This window comes from Neomonachus schauinslandi, chromosome 13 (assembly GCF_002201575.2).
Source record: "Neomonachus schauinslandi chromosome 13, ASM220157v2, whole genome shotgun sequence".
NCBI classification, from domain to species: domain Eukaryota; kingdom Metazoa; phylum Chordata; class Mammalia; order Carnivora; family Phocidae; genus Neomonachus; species Neomonachus schauinslandi.
The window spans coordinates 40507258-40523804 of record NC_058415.1 but is presented as its reverse complement, the minus strand read 5'-3'; the positions used below and the strand labels follow the sequence as shown (position 1 = coordinate 40523804).

Sequence of the window (16547 nt, the reverse complement as noted above, 5' to 3'; positions counted from 1 at the left end):
AAAAAGAAAAGAGAAGGGACCCAAATCAACAAAATCATGAATGAAGGAGGAGAGATCACAACCAACACCAAAGAAATACAAACAGTTATAAGAACATATTATGAGCAACTCTATGCCAGCAAATTAGATAACCTGGAAGAAATGGATGCATTCCTAGAGATGTATCAACTACCAAAACTGAACCAGGAAGAAATAGAAAACCTGAACAGACCTATAACCACTAAGGAAATTGAAGCAGTCATCCAAAATCTCCCAATAAACAAAAGCCCAGGGCCAGATGGCTTCCCAGGGGAATTCTACCAAACATTTCAAGAAGAATTAATACCTATTCTTCTGAAACTGTTCCAAAAAATAGAAATGGAAGGAAAACTTCCAAACTCATTTTATGAGGCCACCATTACCTTGATCCCCAAACCAGACAAAGACCCCATCAAAAAGGAGAATTACAGACCAATATCCTTGATGAACATGGATGCAAAAATTCTCACCAAAATACTAGCCAATAAGATCCAACAGTACATTAAAAGGATTATTCACCACGACCAAGTGGGATTTATCCCTGGGCTGCAAGGTTGGTTCAATATCCGCAAATCAATCAACGTGATACAATACATTAACAAAAGAAAGAACAAGAATCATATGATCCTCTCAATAGATGCAGAAAAAGCATTTGACAAAGTACAGCATCTTTTCTTGATCAAAACTCTTCAGAGTATAGGGCTAGAGGGTACATACCTCAATATCATAAAAGCCATCTATGAAAAGCCTACAGCGAATATCATTCTCAATGGGGAAAAACTGAGAGCTTTCCCCCTAAGGTCAGGAACGCGGCAGGGATGTCCACTATCACCACTGCTATTCAACATAGTATTAGAAGTCCTAGCCACAGCAATCAGACAACAAAAAGAAATCAAAGGCATCCAAATCGGCAAAGAAGAAGTCAAAGTGTCACTCCTTGCAGATGATATGATACTTTATGTGGAAGACCCAAAAGACTCCATCCCAAAACTGCTAGAACTCATACAGGAATTCAGTAAAGTGGCAGGATATAAAATCAATGCACAGAAGTCAGTGGCATTCCTATACACCAACAACAAGACAGAAGAAAGAGAAATTAAGGAGTCGATCCCATTGACACTTGCACCCAAAACCATAAGATACCTAGGAATAAATCTAACCAAAGAGGCAAAGGATCTGTCCTCAGAAAACTATAAAATACTCATGAAAGAAATTGAGGAAGGCACAAAGAAATGGAAAAACGTTCCATGCTCATGGATTGGAAGAACAAATATTGTGAAGATATCAATGCTTCCTAGAGCAATCTACACATTCAATGCCGTCCCCATCAAAATACCATCCACTTTTTTCAAAGAAATGGAACAAATAATCCTAAAATTTGTATGGAACCAGAAAAGACCCTGCATAGCCAGAAGAATGTTGAAAGAGAAAAGCAAAGCCGGTGGCATCACAATTCCGGAGTTCCAGCTCTATTACAAAGCTGTCATCATCAAGACAGTATGGTCCTGGCACAAAAACAGACACACAGATCAATGGAACAGAGTAGAGAGTCCAGAAATGGACCCTCAACTCTATGGTCAACTAATCTTTGACAAAGCAGCAAAGAATGTCCAATGGAACAAAGACAGTCTCTTCAACAAATGGTGTTGGGAAAATTGGACAGCCACATGCAGAAGAATGAAACTGGACCATTTCCTTACACCACACACAAAAATAGACTCCAAATGGTTGAAAGACCTCAATGTGAGACAGGAGTCCATCAAAATCCTAAAGGAGAACACAGGCAGCAACTTCTTCCTAGAAACATCGCCAAAGGCAAGGGAAGCAAGGGCAAAAATGAACTATTGGGACTTCATCAAGATAAAAAGCTTTTGCACAGCAAAGGAAACAGTCAACAAAACCAAAAAACAACCGACAGAATGGGAGAAGATATTTGCAAATGACATATCAGATAAAGGGCTAGTATCCAAAATCTATAAAGAACTTATCAAACTCAACACCCAAAGAACAAAGAATCCAATCAAGAAATGGGCAGAAGACATGAACAGACATTTTTCCAAAGAAGACATCCAAATGGCCAACAGCCAGATAAAAAAGTGCTCAACATCGCTCGGCATCAGGGAAATCCAAATCAAAACCTCAATGAGATACCACCTCACACCAGTCAGAATGGCTAAAATTAACAAGTCAGGAAATGACAGATGTTGGCGGGGATGCGGAGAAAGGGGAACCCTCCTACACTGTTGGTGGGAATGCAAGCTGGTGCAGCCACTCTGGAAAACAGTACAGAGGTTCCTCAAAAAGTTGAAAATAAGAGCTACCATACAATCCATCAATTGCACTACTGGGTATTTCCCCCAAAGATACAAATGTAGGGATCCAAAGGGGTACGTGCACCCCGATTTTTATAGCAGCAATGTCCACAATAGCCAAACTGTGGAAAGAGCCAAGATGTCCATCGACAGATGAATGGATAAAGAAGAAGTGGTATATATATACAATGGAATATTATGCAGCCATCAAAAGGAATGAAATCTTGCCATTTGCAATGACGTGGAGGGAACTGGAGGGTATTATGCTGAGCAAAATAAGTCAAAAAGAGAAAGACATGTATCATATGATCTCACTGATATGAGGAATTCTTAATTGCAGGAAACAAACTGAGGGTTGCTGGAGTGGGGTGGGGGGGTGGAAGGGATGGGGTGGCTGGGTGATAGACACTGGGGAGGGTATGTGCTATGGTGAGCGCTGTGAATTGTGCAAGACTGTTGAATCACAGATCTGTACCTCTGAAATGAATAATGCAATATATGTTAAGAAAAAAAAAAGATAGCAGGAGGGGAAGAATGAAGGGGGGGAAATCAGAGGGGGACACGAACCATGAGAGATGATGGACTCTGAAATACAAACTGAGGGTTCTAGAGGGGAGGGGGCTGGGAGGATGTGTTAGACTGGTGATGGGTATTAAAGAGGGCACGTTGTGCATGGAGCACTCGGTGTTGTGCACAAACAATGAATCATGGACTACATCAAAAACTAATGATGCAATGTATGGTGATTAACATAACAATAAAAAATTTTTAAAAATAAAGGTTTAAGATTAATTGAATTAATAGAATGACTGATTGGATAGAAAAAAACAAGACCCAGCTACATGCTGCCTACAAGAGACTAATGTCAGCTTCAAGGACACACATAGGCTCAAAATGAAGGGATGAAAAAAAATATTTCATGCAAATGGAAACCAAAAGAGAGAAGGGGTACTTATAACAGATAAAATACACTTTATGTTAAAACTATAACAAGAGAAATAGGTTACTGTAAAATGATAAAGGGGTCAGTTCATCAAGAAAATATAACAAATGTAGAATTATATGCATACAAATTGGAACACCTTAAAATATTAAGCATATGCTAACAGATCTGAAGGAAGTAATGACAGCAATGCAATAATAGTAAGGGACTTCAGTACTCCACTCTCAACAGTGGATAGATCATCTGCCAGAAAATCAACAAGGAAACAGTGGACTTAAACTGTATATTAGACCAAATGAACCCAGTAGACATATACAGTACATTCCATCCAACAAAAGCAGAATACACATTATTCTCAAGTATGTGTGGAACATTCTCCAGGATAAATCATATCATGCATCACAAAACAAGTCTTAGCAAATTTTAAAAGAGTGAAATCATACCAAGCATCTATTCTGACCACAATGGTATGAAATTAAAAATCAGTAACAGGAGGAAAAGTAGAAAATTCACAAATATGTGTAATTTAAGATACTCCTGAACAACCAATGGGTCAAAGATGAAATTTTTTAAAAATCCTGAATTCTTATCACAGGACAATTTTTTTTCCTTTTTTTTCTTTCTTTTTTTAATCATATCTATATGAGAAGATGGATGTTAGCTGAACCTATTGTAATCAGTTCACAGTATATGTAAATCAGACCATCATGCTCTACACCTTAAATTTACACAGTTATGTATGTCAATTATTTCTTAATAAAAATGTAATAAATAAATAAATAAATAAATAAAATCTTGAAGCAAAGATGGAAACAGAACATACCATATCTAAGATGCAGCAAAAGCAATGCTAAGAGGGAAGCTTATAGTGACAAACGCTCCCATTAAAAAAGAAAAAAGTTCTCAAATAAACAGCCTAACTTTATAACTCAAGGAACTAGAAAAATAAGAACAAAATAAGCCCAAAGTTAGCAGAAAGAAGGAGGCAACAAAGATCATGGTAAAAATAAGTGAAATAGAGATTGGATAAACAGTAGAAAAGATTGATGAAACTAGGACATGGTCTTTCAAAAGGATAAACAACTTTGGCAAACCTTCACCTAGACTTACCATGAAAAAGAGAGGACTTAAATAAATAAAACTTGAAATGAAAGAAGAGATAATACAACTGATATCACAGGTATACAGAGGATCATAAGAGACTACTATGAACAATTATACATCAACCAACTAGACAACCTAAAAGAAATGGATAAATTCCTAGAAGCATAAAATCTACGAAGTCTGAATCATGAACTAGAAACCCTGAATAGACCAATAATAAGTAAGGAGATTTAATCAGTAATTCAAAACCTCTAACAAAGAAAAGCCCAGGACCAGATGTCTTTACAGGTTCTATGAAATTGTTGAAGAAGAATTAACACTACTGTTAAACTCTTGCAAAAAATTGAATAGGAGGAAAACTCCCAAACTCATTTTATAAGACCAGAATTACCCTGATACCAAAGCCAGGTAAGGATACTATGAAAAAAACAACAACAAAAAACCACAGATCAATATCCCTCAAGAATATAGATGCAAAAATTCCCCACAAAATATTAACAAATTGAATTCAGTAGCACATTAAAAGAATCATACACCATGATCAAAAGGAAATTATACCTGGGATGCAAGGATGGCAACATATGCCAATCAATAAATGTGATACACCACATTCATAGAAAAGACAAAAATTCTATGATCATCTCTATGGATACTAAAAAAGCATTTGACAAAATTCACCAATGTTTTATGATAAAAACTCTCAACAAATTGGGTATAGAAGTAATGTATCTTGACATAATAAAGCCATATATGACGAATTCGCAACTAGCATCATATTCAACAGTGAAAAGTTAAAAACTTACTCTCCAAGATAAGGACCAAAACAAGTGTGCCCACTCCTTTCATTCCTATTCAACATAGTATTGAAAGTCCCAGCCAGAGTAATTAGGCAAGAAAAAGAAATAAAAGGCATAAAAATAAAAGGAAGAAGTAAAATTGGCTCTGTTTGGGGATGATGTTATATGTAAAATTTTTTAAAAGATTTCACCAAAAAACTGTTAGAACAAGTCAGCAAATTAAGTAGTTTTAGGATACAAAATGAACATGAAAAGATCAGTTGTATTTCTCTACACCAATGATGAACTACCTGAAAAAGAAATAAAACGATTTCATTTACAATAGCATCAAAAACAATAAAATACTTAGGAATAAGTTTAACCAAGGAAGTGAAAGATTTATACACCAAAAACTGGAAGACATAGAATTGATGTCTTGATGGAAGAAATTGAAAAAGACACAAACAAATGGAAAGATATATTCATGAATCAAAAGTGTTAATGTTAAAATGTCCATACTACCCAAAGCTGTACTACCCATTCAAGGCAATCATGATCAAAATTCAAGTGACATTTTTCACAGAAATAGAAAAATCAGTCCTAAAATTTCTATGGAACCTTGAGTTGCCAAAGCAATCTTGAGAAAGAACAAAGCTGGAGTTGTCATGTTTTCTGACTTCAAATTATATTACAAAGCTATAGTAATTAAAACAGAATGGTGTTGGCATGAAAACAGGCATGTAGCTCAATAGAACAGTATAGAGAGCTCAGAAGTAAGTCCACTCATATATGGTCATTAAATTTATGACAAAAGAGCCAAGAATATACAATGGGAAAAGGACAATAAATGGTGTTGGGAAAACTGGACAGCCATATGCAAAAGAATGAAAATGCACCATTATCTTACACCATGCAAAAAAATGAACTCAAAAATAGATTAAAGACTTGAATGTAAAACCCAAGATCATAAAACTCCTACAAGAAGATATAGGTGGTAAACTCCTGGGTATTTGTCTTGGCAGTGGTTTTTTGGATTTGACACCAAAAGCAAAGATCAACAAAGTAAGACCATATCAAACTAAAAAACTTCTACAGAGCAAAAGAAACAATCAACAAAATGGAAAGGCAACTGCGGAATGGGAGAAAGTATTTGTAGGGGGCGCCTGGGTGGCTCAGTTGTTAAGCGTCTGCCTTCGGCTCAGGTCATGATCCCAGTGTCCTGGGATCGAGCCCCGCATCAGGCTCCCTGCTCGGCGGGAAGCCTGCTTCTCCCTCTCCCACTCCCCCTGCTTGTGTTCCCTCTCTCGCTTTCTCTCTCTCTGTCAAATAAATAAATAAAATCTTTAAAAAAAAAAAAAAGTATTTGTAAACCATATATCTGGTAAGGGATTAATACCTAAAATGTATAAGGTACTCTTACAGCTTAATAGCAAAGGAGCCCAAATAATCTGATTTAAAAATGGGCAGAAGACTTGAATAAACATTTCTCCAAAGAAGACAAACAAATGGCAAACAGGTACGTGAAAAGGTGCTCAACATCACTCATCATCAGGGAAATGCCAATCTAAACCACAAAGAGGTATCACCTCCCATCTGTTAGAACAGCTCTTATCAAAAAGACAAGAGTAACAAATGCTGGTGAGGATGCGAAGAAAAGATAACATTGTGCACTGTTGGTGGGAATGTAAATTGGCACAGCCACTATGGAGATTCCTCAAAAAATTAAAAATAGAACTATCATGTGATCCAGCAATTCCACTTCTGGGTATATATCCAAAGGAAATGAAAACAGGATATCAAAGAAATATCGATACTCCCATGTTCATTGCACCGTTATTCACAATAGCCAACACATGGAAACAACCTAAGTGTCCATTGATGGGTGAATGGATAAAGAAAATGTGATATTAAATACATAATAGAATATTATTCAGCCATGACAAGAAGGAAATCCTGCTATTTGCAATAACATATATGGACCTTGATAGCATTATGCTAAGTGAAATACATTAGGGAAAGACAAATACTGTATGATCTCACTTATATGTAGAATCTAAGACCATTGAACTCATAGAAACAGAGTAGAATAGTGGTTACCAGGGGCTGAAGGGTGGGAGAAATGGAGAGTTGCTGGTTGAAGGGTACAAACTTTTAGTTATAAGAGGAATAATTTCTAGGAAGCTAAGGTACAGCATGGTGACTATAATTAATGCTGTATTGTATACTTGAAAGTTGATTTGAGAGTAGAATTTTAATGTTCTCACTATAAAAACTACAAAATGGTAATCACGTGAGGTGGATAATGTGTTAACTAAATCTTAAACCTACAATGTTATATGTCAGTTATATCTCAATAAAGCTGCGGGGAAAAGATTTATTGCATTAAAGGTACGCAGTTTGGCCTGTGACTTAATGCTCAACATAGAGCGTTTTTCTCTTTTGATTTAGGGCAATGTCAAAATACCAAAACAGCAGGTCAGCTAATTCCATTCAATCCAACCTGTCGCTTGATGTGTACGTCAAGTAGGCAGATGATTGACTGACTCTTGTTTTGCCTTTGTATGAAAGAGATAGTCTCTTTCTTACTCAAGCATGCCAAGAACTATTTATATGGGGGCAGTGGTTTTAATCAAGGGAAGGTCTCTCTTACCTTTGTTCCAACTATATAAAGAACAGTCATGAAGTCCCTACACATTCTGGTTAGCAGTTATCGCCCTTCTGTTCTCTGCGCAAATTGTAATCCTCCCTTATGATTTATGGATATCTGTTTTTATGTTGATGGCTGAAAGACATTATAGCAACCCCTAATAGCTGATTCTTAGGTCAACTGCAATGATCTCTTATTTGCTTTTCTGAGAAATAAGCTATTGGGTTAAGGATTAAGAACCAGTAGCTTGGAAAAAAAAATGTTTTTCTTATTTACCTGCTCCGTGTTGGTGTGCTCTAGGTTCGTTCCAGTGGAAAGACATGAAAGCATTGCATATTAACTATGTGCAGGCCAGGCATCTGAGGATGGAACCAACAGCTGACCAGTTCATGGTGTATGTCACAGATGGGAAGCGACGCTCCTTGGAGATACCATTTTACATTATCATCAACCCCACAAATGATGAAGCTCCTGACTTTGTAGTGCAGAATATTACTGTAAGAAAGACAACAGAATTTTCAATTTCTTCTTTTTATCATTTTTTAATTTTTTAAATCATTTTATGATTTTATTTTCACCTAGTTCATTTACATTGGTCCAGGTGCACTTAATACATTAAGCTGATAGGGAATGGGGAGAACAGTAACCTATATTATAGAATGCAATTACTTGAAAAATATTATTCTAATAATGGTAATGATTATAATTGCAAACAGAGAATTGCACGGTTGCAATTATAGTTGCATAGATATAGGATGGAGTACTTGCTAGGTCATAGGTAGTATTTCGAGTCCTTTACATGTGCTCATGTAAAGGCTTACAAGGCTTTTAGGGTGATGGTATTATTATTGCCTTATAGTAACTGAAAAAATGAGGCACAGAGAGGTTAACTGAGTGGCCCAACATCACAGAGCTTGGAAATAGGTGGCACATAGGGAATGGTACATAGGGGATTTGCACCCAGGCAGTTTGATTCCATAGCATGCCCTCTTAACCTATGCTATAATGACAAGGACTCTTAATTCATATATATTAAGGCATCTTTTTATATAGTTTTTTTAAGATTTATTTATTTTGAGAGAGAGCACATGAGCAGAGGGGCAGAGGGAAAGGCAGAGAGAGAATCGTCAGGCAGACTCCGAGCTGAGTACAGAGCCTGATGGGGGCTCGATCTCACTACCCTGAGATCACGACCTGAGCCGAAACCAAGAGTCGGACACCTAACCGACTGAGCCACACAGGCGCTTCTTCATATAGCTATTTATAAGGATAGATGAAATGAAAAAAATACAATTTGAGTCATTCTTTTTATGTAGTTTCTAGAACTATTTTTATATGATAATGTTTGTTAGTTTTATTTAAAAATTCAGATAGATAGTTAAAATGGCCATAAATATCTCTCCTCAGATAACACCTGTTGTCTTTAAAAATATAGTAATAAAAATATGTAGTTATACAAGTTAGAATATTGAGAAACATACACAATGAAATATGAAATATGACAGTCTCCCTCTTCAACAGCCTCTACCCATAGCCACTGCCTATGATTTTTTTTTAGTAATTCCTCAAAAATAATTTGTGCACATGCCAGTGATGTGTATGTTTGTATGTGTGTGTATATATATGTCATATATGCAATTTTTCTGTATTTACTTATAAATCAGGGATCATATTACACCTCCTACTCTCCACTTCTTAAAAAAACCTAATTATGTATATTGGAAACCTTTTCACATCAGCATATAATCTTTTAAAACAATTCTATTTTTTATATATGATTATTTAATTCAGACATAGGTACAGCAAATCTTGATTAAATGGATGAGCCCAGGCTTTGGAATTAAGAGGGACTTGGGTATTGCCATTTTCTGGTTGTAGGATCTTGGATAAGTTATTTCTCTCTAAACTTCTGTTTCGTTTCCTTATCTGCAAAATGTGTATCAGATCCTTAAGGTGTAACCATGATGATCAAGATGGTCAGGCACACACTAGTCCCTTAGTAAGTAGGTCCTGTTCGTATTATTGTTATCTTTGCCATCTTTTTTCTGACCATTTACCAAAGCCAGTATTATCTGTTCTGAAGCCATTATCTAGCCTTATTTGTCACTGAAAATTATCAGATTCTAAAGGCAAAGATCTTTATTTGACTCGAATTGTCTATTGACTCTTAATGGTACATGAGAGTCACTTTGCGAAGAAATTTAAGAGCCAGCTTGTACCCTTCCCTTTCCCTGGACGCATGGGGTGCTCTGGAGAGCACGTCAGTAATTACAAGAGAGAGGAAGAACTCTGCAGATGATTCCTTCTATACCTACCTCTGTTGTCTTGTATCTACCTAGGGTTGGAGTTTCTGAAATAATTAGGCCGCCGGGAAATTGTCCCTTGCTCTTCTCTGAAAGTAATCATGCGTTTTACCTGTGCACTCCTTACAGAAGCTGTTGAAGAGTAACAGATACAGAGCCCCATGTGTTACGGGCAGAGCTGGCTTTAAGCTTCACGTGATTTTTAAAAATAGTCATACTTATTTTGCTTTCTTGTGGAAAAGTGCATTTATCTTGTAGACAGTCAAGCTTCCGTCAGGTTGGGCTGCAATTTGTAAAAAAAAAAAAAATAGGAGCTTTTAGTCTAAGGTATTCTAATCCATTTCAAACTGCTCTACTAGTGAGTTTCTGCATTTTGTGTGTTTAGATCTAAACCTTTTATTTAGGATCTCAGTAAACAAAAGGTGCAAAAAAGAATCCCAATTTTTTCAATGAAATGTTCCAGTCATGTTGTGAAGTAATTTACCATATTATAAATGAGAAAGGTTGCCATATAGTTAGTCCAGGAGTCCTAAGCTTTATGAAGAAGGGTAATTAGAATACATTTTAGGTTGTTTTATTAAAATTGTTGGAGAAAAAGGCAAGTTACCATCAAAGATGATTTCATAATTATATCATTGCACATTAAATGATGATGCCATCTTAGTCTTTAATAAGTAAGGCCAGGTACAAGAAAGCCAGCATCATTTTCACCCGAGGATCAGAATGGCAAGTGATTCTTCTTCATGCAAGTGCATAGATGCTAGTGACAGGAAGCCTCTCTCAGTAAGAGAGGCTGAAGAGAAAGGGCATTTTCACAAATCTAAACCATATGTATCCTTCAAGGCTAATGTGCTCACTCTGCCATGAAGACACTCCTGGTCTCCTCCACCCTTTTGCACTTCCTGTTTATCCATATTTAGTAGCATTAGATAATTTTCTTCCTTGCTTTATAATTACTGAGGGACAGCCCTTCATGGTGTCATCTGACTTTGATTCTTTAGAATATTCGTATTCCCCACAGCACGAGGCCCAGTGCATTGCAGATTACCAATAAGCATCTGTTCAGTGTATACACTCTGATTATTTAGGTCTTGCTTTGTTTCAAAAGAGGAAACAAATATTTCTTTGTTCTCTTTATTCTTGCTGTGAGAAAAAGATCAAGACAGCTAGTCAAGTTCTAAATGGCTAGATCCTACTTGAGATGAATAACAGTTCTCTTTGTGTTTAAAGGATTATGAAACCCGAAGTGGGGGGTGGGGGTAGGAGGAGGTAGTTCAGGAAAATTTGAGGCATGAGGATTGGGGAGAGGTGAGGGATCCAGAATTAAAATAAACACTATTATGCATACAGAAACATCCTTCTCGATTGTTGTTGATTGCAACTGAAATACAGAAGGTTTTCCCGCAGTGACAAAAATTAGAAACATAAAATACCCCCAGTGCATATAGCAGACATTCATACCATTTCTAAAGCAGAAACATAAGAATTGTGAAAGCAGCATGATTCAGGAGGTTAAAATAACAGGTTAGGATCTGAAGGTGAAGGGTCTACCCTTAGTTTTATAGTTGAACTCTCTGACTTCCAGAAAGCAAGCATTCTTTTGATTGCTTTTCCCCTGACCTTTGAATTATGGGGAAAAAAGTGTGTGTGTGTGTGTGTGTATCTTTTGTCCTTTAGGGAAATGAATAAACTGCTTTGAAATCTTCAGAGAAAACCTGCGAGAGATTAATAGATTTATTCTTTTCTTCTAAGCTCATGTTAAACCAGCCATTTCTTTTTTTTTTTTTTAAAGATTTTATTTATTTATTAGACAGAGATAGCGAGAACAGGAACACAAGCAGGGGGAGTGGAAGAGAGAGAAGCAGGCCTCCCACCAAGCAGGGAGCCCGATGCGGGGCCTGATCCCAGGACCCTGGGATCATGACCTGAGCTGAAGGCAGATGCTTAACGACTGAGCCACCCAGGCGCCCCGTACCAGCCATTTCTTTTAAGGACTCATTACACACACATTTCATAGAAAATTTGCAATAGGATATCTTAAAATTATTTCTTTTGAGCCATTTGCTAAAAGAAAAATTTTATTTCGACACAGCTGACTTTCTGACTTGTTTTCGCTTAGGTGTGTGAGGGTCAGATGAAAGAACTGGATTCCTCCATCATCAAAGCTGCTGATCTAGATGTTCCCAAGGACCCTTTGCTGTTCAGCATCACTCATAAACCACGCCATGGCCTCCTCATCAATGGGGTGCTTAGCAAAGACTTTCCTCAAAATAAGCAGCCTGTCAATCCTGGCCAGAAGCATGAACTTGTTCAGAACTTTTCCTTGGAACTTCTCAAGAATGGTAGATCATGTTCCACTTCTATTCATTTATTGTTGATGATTTAATAATTTAGCCCAGAAAAGATAATAATAAGCCTCAGATACAGGAAGTGAAGAAATGGCATTCAACTACTTTATTCATTTATCCCTCAAAGGTTTTCTTTGAGCTCTGGATTAATGTAGGGCATGGAGCCTCAGTTACAGATAGTGGGTAGTTAAAAAGGAATTAATATGTTTTCTTTCACTTTGGGAGCATCACTAAAAATGATATTTGTGGGGTGCCTGGGTGGCTCAGTCAGTTAAGTGTCTGACTCTTGATTTTGGCTCAGGTCATGATCTCATGGTTGTGGGATCGAGCCCTGTGTTGGGCTCTGCACTTAGCATGGAGTCTGCTTGACATTCTCTCTCTCTTCTCCCTCTACGCCTCCCCCTGCTCATGCTCTCTCTCTCTCAAATAAATAAATCAATCTTTAAAGAAAATGATACTTGTGATTTTGGGTATTTTAGCTTCAACTTTTTCATGTCATAATAAAAAATTCCTTTTTAAAACTACTGAGATCATGGATCTAACTTTGAAGAGATTTGTCGGCCAAAATTTCTATGTTTGAAAGGAATATAGAACCACATATAATAGCTCATTATTCTCTGTGGAGATAATTTGTTCTTTAAGGAAATGACACATTGGAAGAGCAGCCTGAATTATATTTTAATTACTCTTTTAAAAAAATCAATTTTTAGGGCGCCTGGGTGGCTCAGTTGGTTAAGCGACTGCCTTCGGCTCAGGTCATGATCCTGGAGTCCCGGGATCGAGTCCCATATCGGGCTCCTTGCTCAGCAGGGGGTCTGCTTCTCCCTCTGACCCTCCCCTCTCTCATGTGCTCTCTCTCTCTCATTCTCTCTCTCAAATAAATAAATAAAATCTTTAAAAAAAAAAATCAATTTTTATCCCATTTTCCAAATATAAACATACTTTCAAATATTGGGGAAAGGGTGGTTCTAGAATCACTGCCTACTCTCACTCTCTTTCCTGCCTTCACATATTGTTTCCCCAACCTGAACCCCGTTTGCTGGGTCAGCCTACACCGTGCCTTCAGAACCAGGTAACCTCTGACCTCCCTGAGGAGCCTCCCCAACCCCCACCCACCCACCAGCCACTCCAGACCATCCCTTTCCTGTCTTGGCTCCATCCAGCGCTGGTTTAGCACCTTTCTCTGTCTACATTTTTCCCATTCCCCAACCAGGGTAAGCACTCTGTCCCATAGTTTATTTTGCAATAGTTGCGCCGCATCGTGTCACGTTGGAGTTTGAAAAGTTAATTCATGTATTTCTCAGTTTTTATCAGTTGCAAAGAAACAAACTCTGGGACTTAAGTGATGATATTACCAAATCAATAACCATGTGTATCAAATAAGACAATATGTTGTTACAGTGTTTTTCTTTTCAAATTTAAGACAAAGGAAAAGGAATAATAATTCAAATTTTAGTCTCAAGAAAGTCTGTTTTTTTAATTTGGTTAAATATTTTTATTTATTATATTATTAGGTTAAATAAGCATGCATATTGTGTGAAGTTTGCACTATACAATGATTTTGAAGAAAAAATAAATGGTTTACATAAATTAATACTTTGGTCAATGACTTGGTGACATTCTCAGAGATTAGATTTTCATCTTTGTTTTTGACTCATTTATGGCTACATTTTTAAAAAACTTTAGTATATTCTCACATACATCCCCCCACCCCAAACATACAGGACTTATAAAACTGCAACCACATTATATAATCTGTTTTTTTTTTTCCTTATCAACTATAAGAAACTTCTTACTTTTTAGGTGCTGATTGAAAACATGGTTTGCAATAATTCCAGCTTTTCATTGCATGGACATACCGCACTGTAATTTTATACAACCGTCTTCTGTTTTTAAATATGCAGATAGCTTTTCATTTCTTGATATTACAGGTTACACATAAACATATTTTACGTATATTTTTGTAACATAAATCTTAGTCCACATCTCTTAGAATTTTTTGGCATAAATTTTTATAATGAAATTACTTGGTAAAAAAGGTGAGTGTTTATAATACTTTTAAGGAAAAATTGCCATTCCATGATATGCATGAGCATGCCTATTTTCCTAGTCAAGAATGGATATTTTTTAAAACTCTTGTGTATTTGCTAGTCAATAGCAGTCTCTCATTGTTATCTTAATTTGAAATTCTTAAATTATGAGTAAGATTTACCATACTTTCGTGACCATCTATGTTTCACCTTTTGTAAATTGCTTGATAATGTCTCTTGCTCATTTTTCCATTGATTTATATTAACTTATAAGAGATCATTAAATACTGATGCTTCACATTTTGGTCACATATATTACAGGTAAGTTTTTCTCTGTTCTATTTGCCTTTTAATTCATGTTCTTCAGTACAGAAATCACAAATTATAAGTGGCAAAATTTATCATTATTTTCTTTACATTTTTTTCTTTTGTTTTTGTATTAGGAAGATGTTCTACATTCAGAAATAAAATATTTACTTGTATTTTCTTCCAATCTTTTAAAAGAGCTTTATTGAGATATAATTCCCATGCCATAATATCCACCCCTTTAAAGCCTCCCATTCAGAGGTTTTTAGTACATCCATCATCATGATCAATTTTAGAACACTTTCATTATCCCCGAAACGAAATACCATACTCATTAGCAGTCATTCTTATCTCTTTCTTCCTCAACCCTTGGCAACCAGTAACGTATTTTTTGTCTCTATAGATTTGTCTCTTCTGACATTTCAGAATCATATAAATAGAATATACGACCTTTTGTAACTAGTCTCTTTTATTTAACATAATGTTTTCAAGATTCATCCATATTGTAGCATGAGTCAGTACTATGCCATTCCTTGTTATTGCCAAATAATATTCCATTGTATGGACATACCACATTTATTTAATCTGCTCATCAGTTGATGGATATTTGGGTCACTTCCACCTTTTTTTTTTTAAGATTTTATTTATTTGTCAGAGAGAGAGAGGAGGGAGCCCAAGCAGAGGGAGTGGCAGGCAGAGGGAGAAGCAGACTCCCAGGCGAGGAGGGGGCCCGATGCAGGACTTGATCCCAGGACCCTGGGATCATGATCTGAGCCGAAGGCAGATGCTTAACCGACTGAGCCACCCAGGTGTCCTGTCACTTCCACTTTTGACTGTGAACATTCATGTATACGTTTTTGTATGGATATACACTTTCATTTCTCTTGGGTGTGTATCTAGGAGTGGAATTGCTGGGTCATATGATAACTCTATGTTTAACATTTTGAGGAATTGCCAAACTGTTTTCCAAAGTAATGATATCAGTTTACATTCCTACCAGTAATGTATGAGAGTTCCAACTTCTATGCATCCTCACCAACGTTTGTTACTGTCTATTTTTTTATGATAGCCATCCTAGTGGGTGTGAGATAATATCTCATTGTGATTTTGATTTCATTTCCCTAATAGCTAATAGTGTTGAGCACCTTTTAATGAGTTCATTGGCTATTTGTTTATGTTCTTACATGGAAAGAGAACATATTGTCTATGTTCTTTGGAAAAATGTCTACTCAAATCTTTTGCCAATTTTGTAATTGGATTGTTTTTTATCATTGAGTTGTAAGAGTTCTTAGTGTATTTGGAATACTAGACCCTCCCTTATCAGGTATCTGATTTGTAAATATTTTCTCCAGTTCTGTGGACTGTTGTTTTGCTTCCTTGATAGTATCATTTGCAGCCCCAAATTTTTAATTTTGATGAGATCTAAATTATCTGCCTTTTAAAATTTTGTTTTGTTGTGGTCACTTGTGCTTTTGGTGTCTTATCTAGAAACCATTGCCTAACTCAAAGTCACAAGGATTTACTCATGTTTTCTTCTAACAATTTTTCTAGTTCAGCTCTCACATTGAGGTCTATCATCCATCTTGAGTTAATTTTTGTATGTAGTGTGAGGTAGGGATCCAACTTCATTCTGTTGCCTATGGTTTTTGAGTTATCCCAGCACTACTTATTGAAAAGACCACTCTTTCCCCATTGAACAGTTTTTGTGCTCTTGATGAGAATCAGTTGCTTGTAAATGTATGGGGTCATTTCCGGACTCT

At 36.5% G+C, this 16547-nt stretch overlaps 1 protein-coding gene across 1 annotated transcript in view; it reads left to right on the top strand.

The window, feature by feature from the left end:
• The window catches only part of FREM1 (FRAS1 related extracellular matrix 1), a 145954-nt gene that overhangs the window by 65727 nt on the left and 63680 nt on the right, over window positions 1-16547 (top strand). The window contains exons 18-19 of the mRNA XM_021682416.2: window positions 8101-8297; window positions 12223-12445. Of these exons, the coding sequence (XP_021538091.1) occupies window positions 8101-8297; window positions 12223-12445 (420 nt within the window). The remainder of the gene's footprint in view (window positions 1-8100; window positions 8298-12222; window positions 12446-16547) is intronic.